At 43.8% G+C, this 10,246-nt stretch overlaps 1 protein-coding gene across 6 annotated transcripts in view; it reads left to right on the top strand.

Moving 5' to 3' along the window:
• Positions 1-500: 500 nt before the first annotated feature.
• ARL15 (ARF like GTPase 15) overlaps positions 501-10,246 on the top strand; it is a 227,988-nt gene continuing 218,242 nt past the window's right edge. For all 6 annotated transcript variants that reach the window (XR_012621585.1, XM_074812239.1, XM_074812237.1 and 3 more), the window contains exon 1: positions 501-810. Coding sequence is in view for 1 of the 6 variants with exons in the window: in XM_074812239.1 (XP_074668340.1) it covers positions 799-810 (12 nt within the window). In the remaining 5 variants the exon portion in view is untranslated. The remainder of the gene's footprint in view (positions 811-10,246) is intronic.

Genomic DNA, 10,246 nt, shown 5'->3' with positions numbered 1-10,246 from the left:
GCGGCACCTCCCGCCTGGCCGGCGGGTTCGCCGAGCGCCGCCTCCGGCAGCGGCGCCGGCTCCAGCCTTCACCTCGCCCCGCCGCGGGAGAGCCCCACTGACTCGGCGGCGGGCCCGCCGGTGGCGGAGCCCCGGTCGCCTTCGCAAGGCGGGAAGCAGAAGGCGACCGGCACCGGCCAGCGGACCCCCGCCTGCGCATACGCCTTTAACAGCGTCCTCGTCGCGCCCCACGTGTGCGGTCAGCTGACGGCGACGTCGCGCGGGGCGGGGGCTCTGGCTGCGGGCGGGCGCTCCGGCGGCGGGCCGGGGTTGGCTGGGCCGGGGCTGGCTGGGCCGGGGCTGGCTGGGCCGGGGTTGGCTGGGCCGCTGCCGCCGCCGCCCCCCCGCGCCGCGCGCCCCGCCGCCGCCGCCCGCCCCTCCCCCAGCCGCCCCTGCCCCTCCCCCCCCGCCCCCCCTGCTCCGCGCGCGCAGGGCCGCTGCGGCGCGGCTTGGTGCGGGCGGAGGCGGCAGCAGCGGCGGCGGGCGGTTCTGACAGCGCCGCCGGGACAGCGCCGGCGCCCCCGAACCCTCCGCTGGCCCTCGGGGCGGCGGCGGCCGAGCCTCCCCCAGCCCTGCACCTTGCGGCGGCGGCCGAGCCTCCCCCACCGCGCCGCCGAGGCCGGCGGGGCGGCGGTAGGACGCGCCGCTCCCCCTGACGGCGGGGCTCCCGGTGCCTCAGCGCCGCTGTCAGCCGGGCGGTTGCCCGCCCGCGGCCTCGGAGACCTCCTCAGCAGCGCGGCGCTCGGCGCCACCCGGTACATGGATTACCTGGTAGGTCCCCCCGGCGGGAGCGGGGCGACCCCCCCTCCCCGCCGCCGGGCCGTCGGACATCTTACCGAGCGCGCCGCGGCGGAGGCGGCGTCCCCGGCGGGGGTGTGTGTGTGGCGGTATGTGTGTGTGTGTGTGTGTGTGTGTAGGGAGCAGGTGGGGCGGTGGGCAGGCGGGGGCCGGCCGCGCTGCCGTCCACCGGCCCGCCGGGCTGTTAAAGGGCGATAAACCGGCAGGGTTCCGCTGGAGCGTGCGGCGGCCCCGCTCATTTGGCCGCTATTAGATTGCTAAAGCCGTGACCCGGGTCGCTGGTTTTTTCCTAAATGCATGAGCTTAGGGTACGCTTGAATGAACTAAATTGTCACCCTGGGCGGGATCCGCGCTGCGCCCAGGCAGCTGGTATTCAGGGGTAACGTTTATTGCTCTTTAATGAGTATTGGCTTTATTCGCCTGTGAGAGATCGTATCGCAGGCTCGCACTTTAGGCCAGGGTCGTGGTCGGTGTTCAGGCTCACCGACGTACGCTCAGCACGTAAAGCCAGTGGCACGGCTAGGTCACGAGCTGTGACTCTGTTTTAGTAGGGTGACTGCTTACCAGGTCTTTTCAGCATGACAGCAGGAGAGTGTAATGGGCACATCCCATCACTCAAGTTTTGTTTCTTTGAGTGTTCGCCTATAAACTGTTCCCCCTCCTTCGTTGTGAAGTGCTGCCAAGAGTCAGGGCAATAAGTAGTAGGTCTCTGCTGGCCTTCCCTGTTCGCTGTTGGTGTCTGGTATGACCAGTCAGGAGGTATTTGGAGTCAGAAACTTGACTCAGCCTTTCTGATATCTTCACCTGAGATGCGCATGGATGTAGGCTTTCAAGAGAGGTTCATCAACCAGTCAAAATCTCTGGAGATGCTCTTTTTAGTGAATTGATTTGAAAATTTGCCATATTGAGATGAGACCTGCAAGCAGTGGCTGACTTTTCCTTTTCTGATGATGAATTAACTAAACCGGAAATATTTATTAAATATTTACTTAAATATTATTCTTGTGTCCATGTAGCTTAGGTTTATTTTGGGTTATTCGGCTTTATACCCCCAAAATGTTTTAGGCTTTCCTTCCTGAATTTGAGTAACAGAGACAATAGAAAATGAGTCTTCTGTGGCAGAAATGGTAGGTTGACTTCTCTTTAAGAACCTAGTTAATGAAGTACTAATAATAAACTTGCTGTGCACCAAGCTCAACCTTGTTGCTCCTTGAGAGCCTGGAGCCGTTTCTTAGATTTTCTATTTTATGTACTTATATCCAGATGAAACTGGCCATCCTGTACTTTTTGAAATGCTTGCATTAACCTTTGTGACTGCTACAGGCTGTCGTGTGGAAGGCCAACCACTCTGAGAACAATAAATTTAATAAGCCTTGGAAACAGAGAGCATGTTTTTGTATTAACTAAAGGAGGGAGGGGATTAAATAGCTCTACTTTTTTGGTTTTTTTCCTTACTCCTATTCTCCAGTTGATCCTTCTCCTCTTTTCTGTTGTGTGGCCGCCTTTGGTGCCATCTCTAAAACAAGTGAATCTTCAGGATGAGTGTTTAGGCGATTTTTGCTTAAAGTTTCTGTTGTATCAGGGAGTATCTCTGAAGACAGACTTTCTCAAGGTCTCATCACTCTCACAATGCATGTTATAGTGCCATATCAAACATAAAGGATTCTTTTAATGTAGATGTTGTTACAGATCAGCCAAATTATTTTTTATAGATGGTAAAAGCGAGGGGCTGGGGATAATAGTTTAAACAGGATGCTGGTCCATTGATGCTCCAGAACAGTCCAAAATGCCTTCATCTATCACTGACCAGTACTTGTTGCTGGGGTTTCAATACTTCTTATACAGTATGAGTCCCTTGATCTTTGGAGTACTTGTTGCAGCTGGCATAAACTCTTTTAAACAAAAGGAGGAAAAAAAATAGGGAAGTTTTTAATTTTTTTTGCATCTGTGTATAACATGGAAAGAAAAGAGATTCTGTTTGTCAGCATAAAATATTTCTCGTGCAGAGGACTTTCCCTCCCAGTCCTCATCTTCATCAAATGCAGGAGATTGGTCCTCCTTCACCTTTCCTGTTAATGGTGGTAAAGTGGAATGGATCTTCTTGGTAATGAACAGCAGGTTCAAGCATGTTAGAAAGCCTGCTCTGACAAAAAGAATTGATGGTGGTGAGTTAGGCAATGAGTTGTCTACAGCCTACTTTCAGCCTGGAGGACCAAGCTGTTGCTACAGTCTTCCCTAGTGGGGGATGGGCCTACTCTTTATTCATGCAAGACTTGCAGTTATAGTGTGGATGTTAACCTATAGATGTACAACAACTACCTCGTTATTTTCATAACAGCAGTAACAAAAAGCTGTACATGTTAAGGAATTTTGTGTTTTTTGCATTTGTGTTGGGATCTTGCACCTATGTGGGCTTCAGAACTTAAGCAGGAGGTCCCTTTGCTGGTTCCTCATGTTGGGCACCAGTGTTGCAGCCTGCAGGCAGTGAGGTTCTCTCCTCTGCCTTTGGTGTGAAGCAGACAGCAGGGCAAAGGATGCAGTTGTTTCTGGCAAGTAGTCCCATGACAGAACATTAGTCAAAATTTTGGTTAGCAGTGGGGCTGAATAAGGGAGTTTAGTGGAAGGAGGCTAGGGTGACTGAAGTCTGGTTTGCTGCAGCACGGACTCAGAAGTCATTCTCTCTTGAGAATGATTGTACCCTCAGCTAGCTCTTCCCAGACTTGCATAGGAAGGTTCTTTTCCTGATTATTCCTGGATAGGGCCTACGCTGATGGCGACTTTTTTCTCCTTTGAGGAACTGATCCCAAGAAATACTGAACATCTGCAGCACCTGCTAATATCAGCAAGTTATTGAAAATGTCCAAAACCTGCTCAGAGCCAAGTCAGTTGGAGTCACCTTTTTTTTGCTGGCCCTGAGACTTGTATGGGTACATACCCAAAACCTATGTGGGACCTCTCCTACTTACAGTGTGATCCTTGATTTATGGCTAATGCCATTTGGTAAAGTACTGGTATTAGGAGAGTATCTTCTGTGGTGCCCTTGTCTGGTGCCCTGGTCTGGTTTTGCATTGTAACAGAAGAGTAGCACTAGCCTCTGTATCTTTAATATCTAGAAGAGACTCTTGAGCCTGGTGCCTGTTTTATTTTTGTATTGATATAATTACAGTGTTAGGAGTGGTGTGGGTTTTTTTTTTTATATCAACATAACTAAACGCGGTTCAACCTGTAGAAAAGAATCCATCTTCCCTCATTTAGAGGCACCTTTAACTCATACAGTTTATTCTCCTTGTATTGAAGTTAACTCCTCTACAACATTACTATGCAAACACAGCTGCACCAGTGTAGATTTGTAGGCTTTCATGGCTTCATAGTCCTGTGGTGTATCTGCAAACTTCTTCTGCTTCATTCTTGCTGCATTGTGTCTGGAAGGATTATAGTGTATACATAGACTTGTGTTGGCTGGTCTATGTTCAGTAGACTATCCCTAATTTAAGAAATTATGGCATGGTGCATCTTTTGAAAAGCGTGGCATGTGACCAGTCTTACAATTTTTGCTTGGAGAACTTGTGGGGAAACAATAGCAATGCTTCAATTTTTCATACATGGTACTTGTAGTGCAAATTTTAAGCTGCTGAGTAGATTTTCACAATGTATTTCTTCAGTTGGATCCTCTATACTAGATACAGATCTTACGTGGAATGGTTGCATGTATCAGCGTGACCTGGATAGAGCTTATAAAAGCTACTTCAGAGGGTGATGTAGAAGTTTGAATCAGTGTGACTTCACAAAAGAAGGTACTCTGAGTTTGTAAGATAAATTTGATAACCTGTATAATTCTTTATATTTAGTATTTTTAATGATAGCTTATCCTTAAATTGTGTCCTATACTCTGTAGTGTCTTAGTTGCATAATGTTTCTTGGGCAGGTAATGAAGAGTATATTCCAACCTGAAATGGAAGATAACACTTCTTGCGTGAACAGCCACATCAACTTCAGTGATTTTTTTTTTTCGTTTTTTTTAAGTTTTCTTAAAAGTTAAGCATGAACATGAGTATTGCAAAATCAAGAGAGTGCACACTCTCAGTGTGGTAGAATCCTTGTTGCTTTGCAGGGAATTGTTTTTAAACTCTGACAAATTTGGGTTTTTTTGGTTCTTTGTACTTTTGATACCTGTTATGAACTATTTTACTTCTGTATGTGTGCATACAGAAGCTGAAATTTAAGTTGGTTTTGAGTAAATTGAAGTAAATTTTCAAATTTTAGATGAATAGGCCTTGAAGTGATGTCAGAGTTTCTTGGTTTCTGAATGGTCTTGGCCTCAAGTTCTGGATAGCATTCAGGCAAAGTCTTTCTTGACTAGAGAAAGCTGCACATAGCAAGCTGTGGTTAAAAGATAATGGTGATATTAAAAGAAAAAGAAAATGTTTCTGAGCAGCTTCTCTTTCTTGGACAGCTTACCTTTAAGACCTTCTCTTTTATTTAGTTGGACCCTTTAATTTAATTGGGCAGGTTGGATTTAGAAAGTGGTAATACTGGATAGATCATGATGACTTAATGGTTCTGATCTACTGCAGACCCTGTCTTTCCATTGCTGTTGCCTGTTCTTTTGTCTGCTATCTGCAGGGCATCAAAAACATTCTTATCCTATAAATGACATTATGGAGGCATCTGTTTGAAGGTTCGAGTCTTACTTCAGTGAAACTTTGTAAACCGGTGGGATTTACAAAGGAAAGGTGGGGGAAGGTCTGTACTAGAAACCCTGGATTTTTCCTCTGAGGCATATATACAAGTTTTTGATATATCACCTGCAACATGAGCAACAAAGGTCTACGTACCCTTGCTCTCTTTATTGTTTGCTAAACATCCCTCTCATTGTATGAATTTTGTCTTCAGTCATGTAATGATAAGCATTATTGGGGCTGTCTGTTGACTCATCTATCAACTGTAACATCCTTGATATTTTACACCTTCTGTAGAGCATGGGGGCTTGTGTCTTAAGATACTATCCCTCCTTCAGTTTGGGAAACTGATCAGGCACAAGGATGAGGGGCCTGCCAGTTGTTTCAAAGTAGAGATATAGCTGAACGCAAGAAAGAAGACAGCTAACAGGTGTAAGGTCAACTAGCGTACAGGGTGCAGGCAACTGTATTAGTGTTTGGATCAGATGTGAATTTTTGAAGTGAATCTTAGTCACCTCTACTTACTGTACATAGGTTTGCATTGCAGAGTGATCACAGATCACATGAATTTGATATTTTTTAGATGAAACCAGATTGGAAGGTGCACTCAACTGATGGGTTGTCAGTCCACAGGACCATATCTGAAGTAGTCTGAAGTAAAACGTCTCAAGTACATAGTATGAATACTTGGTCTTCCTTGTCAGTTCTTGCTATGCTGTGCTACTTGCTATTGTATAACATAGCCAGGTTCACTTAATCTGGAAGTGAGAATGCCGCTTCTGCTTCTGATTACTTTCTGCATCAGCATAGCAAGGTAGGAAGAAACCCAAAATAAATTTTTGAAACCATCACCCAAAGAAGTTGTTGTTGCTAGTTTCCTGTTGGTAATTCAGGTCTATGAAGCATAATATTCAAATCTAAATCGACTGGGAATGGCAAATGGAATAAATTCTGGGAGATGACCTCACCTGAATGAATATGCTTCTGATTTAAGTAAGTTTGGGAGTTCAAGAACCTGATCTGGCTGAAGACCTGGGAAAGAGGTGCTCTAGAAAACAAATCCTCCCCCTTGGTAGAATCTACCTAGCCAGTATTGCAAACAGGTTTTGCTGAATGAAAGATGTAATCAGCCAAATAGAAAGGGCAATAAAAATATTGGTGATTTAACTCACTGGAAATTACCTGGCTGAACACAGATCAGTGAGCAGAATTGTAGAATTCCTTTGCAGAAGATAAAAGTCAAATGCAGCATTTGCTCATCCTGCAATAGGAAGCATTATTGAATTCCCCAGGTAAACTTTTGATTCAAAGACGGCTGTTACAAGCAGTGAAACTTGATACAGCTTCCTTGGGATCACAAAAGAATGCCTTAATGTGATTATAATTTCCACCACAAGATTCTGTGAAGTCATACGAGCATTGCAGTGCCAGAAATTGCATTCTCCTCAGACACATGCACTGAAGAAACAAGTGAATTAGCACGTTTAAAATCAAATTACCATTTTGCCTTTTTTGTGATGAGGAATGCATTAGAATGGTAGATGTTATTACATTAAAAAATGTGTCCCAGTTTCTGCAAATGTGCTAGTCTGTGTTTGTTATGAATAGCCCTATAGTGTCCTTGTGAATTAGTCCCAGGTTCAATATGTGTTGGGCTCCATGTTGCTATGCAATATGCAGAATTCTTCAGTCAGACCTCCAAGCTTGAGGCAACATGCTAATGAATTTCACAAAAGGTTAGAAATGCAAGCTTTTAATAAGTGAGAAAATCTGCATTTAGTAAGGACAGAATATTCTTCCCAATACCTCATGCTGATTACCATTTTTGGCTTGTCGTCAGTATCATCAGCTCATGTTTTTTAATACTGCCAGCTTGTGATGTTTATTCTCTTAAACTGAGTTCTGAATTTTTGTGAGTATGTGAGGATATCAGCTTTCCATTAACAAAAGAAACATTTTTATTTTCAAACTTAAATGCACAAATGTGGGCCCAAACAGCTGTAAAGCCATAAGGAAAAAAACACATGTGGTACTTAAAATATTGTGATTGTTTGGATTTTGGCTCATAATACTCTGGAGTATGTTGGTTTTGCCTTTTTTCACTGTCTGTACAGCAGAACTTTCTGAAGTGCAAACTGTCTGACTGTATAAAAGTCCTTGGGGACATAAATAGGGTATTTGCAATTGAATAAGAGATTGGCTCATCTCATGCTGGAGCTCTTCAGGGTACAGAACTTTTCTTTTGTCTCACTGGCAGCCTGGTAAGGTGACTATATTAATTGCTAACACGAGGATGTAAGTAGCTTCCTACTATCTGAAGAAGAGACACAAAGCAGGAAGTCTAGCTGGCAAGTCCTCCTATGTTTTGATGCAGTCCAGCCCTACAGCTTTGTTGCTTATAAGGACAAACAGCAGGAAGAACATGCGTCTTTGTACAGTGCTTTGCTTTTATGGTTTATGTTTTGGTGGAGCAGCAGAAGAAAAATTTGTTCACAGGACTACTTTAGCTTTTGGCATCCAAGAGCCGGTAGGAATGGGGGAAGTGAGTATGCAGATTTTTTTTTTTTTTTTTTTTTTTAATTCTTGTTATGACTTGGAGCTTTTGGATGGAAGAAGCATCTGTCTTCTACATTTTATTAGCTTTTACAACAATTACTGCCTAGTCTTCCTTTATATGATTTTACCTCTAATAGAGATGAAAAACTTTGAAGCAATTAAAAATAATCATTCTGTAAACTGTCAATAGTAAGTTTCATAAATGAGCATTGATAGTGCTGCTCTGGCAGTGAATAAGAGAGAGAAGAGAATGCAGAGACCACAATGGAATTTCATGTTTGAGTTTAGTTGTATAAACTGCATACACTTTAGATGGGCTAATGCAGAGACAAATACTAAGAGTGCATATTGAACCTGGGAAGAAAAATCATAGTACCTCTTTTGATATTGGTAATAAAATGGAAGATGAAATTCAGTATTGATAAATGCAAAGTTGCATGTATTTATGGTAGAAGTCACATGGCAGTACAGGTGCATGGATAGGCCCCAAAATACCATCAGTGCTCAGGAAAGGGAAAAAAGATCCTTCTTTAAAATGTCATCTCAACCTAGACATCTGTCAACAAATTTAGAGTATTAAGAAGAAAAAATCTCATGTAAGGTTTGCTGTTGTCTGAAATGCCACATTTCTGGTTGCATCATCTCAAAAGGAGCATTGTAAAACCAAAGAAAATACAGAGAAGGATGACACAGTAATTGAAAGAAAACAATTACTTCCTTACAAGGAGGGATTAAATAGTGATAGCTGTCAGTCTGAAGAAGACACAGGTGAATGGTGTGGGTAGGCAATGTTATAGACATCTTTGAAATCATAAAGAGAGAGTAAATAGGCAATAACCCATTTCTCCCAGTAGAAGAACTCAATGACAGTTATAATCCAGGAGCTGCTTTTTCCTGTGAGTTTAGTTGAATTGTGTGTCTGATTTGTGCAGTAACGTTAGGGAGACCAAGATGAGTAGACAATGAATTTGTACAATTTCTTGGAAGACAGGTCCATCGTGGGGTGGTATTGAACATGATGTTCAGATGTGATGGTAGGCTTGTGGAGATCCTGCAGCTGTGATTCCTGGAACCTGAGGATGTGTCCATGAGATCTGCTTCCATGTGTGTTGTGGTGCTTAGGCTGTGTGCTAAAGACTTCCATCCCCTCCTTCTTGAGGGGACGTCTAGATCTAGTTCCAGAACAGGAAATTGCAGTTAGAAAATGGAGATATTCTGGATGGTGTCCAGGAACACTCCCCAGTGTGAGCAGAATTGCACTGACTGCACAGAAGGTGAGAGACTTTTTAATTCAGAGGGATTTATTAAGATACTTAAATCTCCTTCAGGGACATGTAGCTAGAACGTTCCTTCTGCTTGGTGGTGCTGCCTTGACATATGAGCAGAGGCTATTTGCTTTGCAACATTTGTATGCTAACCTATTTATGGATTTATATGTAAGGCCCACAACACTGAGTGAACTTGAAACTGAATTGACAGCCTGTGTAGAGTGCAGAGTGATGATGCACTCTACAGTGAGTGATCTCTTCTCTCAGTGCTTTATTGTTGCTTAGAAACTTGCATAGTTTCAGGTTTCAGCAAGACTGGAGAAAAGGTAGAGAATTCTTGAGAAATGTCTGTGCTGTTTTTGCAGCTATTAATTTTGTGTTGGCTTATCTGCATCTTTCACTGTCTGAACCATTGCAGTCCTGGAAACGGTCATGGAAAACAGTTTTACTGAGAATATTGCCTGAAAGAGGGGAGAGCATTGTTCTCTGGTGCCTCCACTTGATTACTTTTTATGATGACAAGAGAGTTCTTGGATCCAGTCCTATTTCCTGTTCACATATCATTGCCTTTCCATCAGCATCAGGTTTCTTCTAGTCTCTAAATTCATGTTTATTTTTCTAATGATCACGTACAAGAAGATTGGTATTTTAAAAATCTAATTATTCAGCATTAAAGGAGAATATGAAAATATTTTGTGTGTCTTTTATCCCTGAGAACTGTATGAAAAAAGAATTTTGGGGAGTTTAAATTAGAAATGTTATTAATGGAATGTGCCAGAAGGCTGTGACATCTTGTGCAAAAAGAGGAGCCTTCGAGTTACTACTCGGAGTCCAGTATACAAGCCTAGCAAACAGCAGTTCTGGTCAAAGTTCCTGCCACCTGTACTGTAGTGTAGTTGTATGTGC

The sequence above is a fragment of the Strix aluco genome, chromosome Z, assembly GCF_031877795.1.
Source record: "Strix aluco isolate bStrAlu1 chromosome Z, bStrAlu1.hap1, whole genome shotgun sequence".
NCBI lineage: Eukaryota > Metazoa > Chordata > Aves > Strigiformes > Strigidae > Strix > Strix aluco.
The sequence above is the reverse complement of the archived record's forward strand: the minus strand, read 5'-3'. Positions and strand labels throughout refer to the sequence as shown.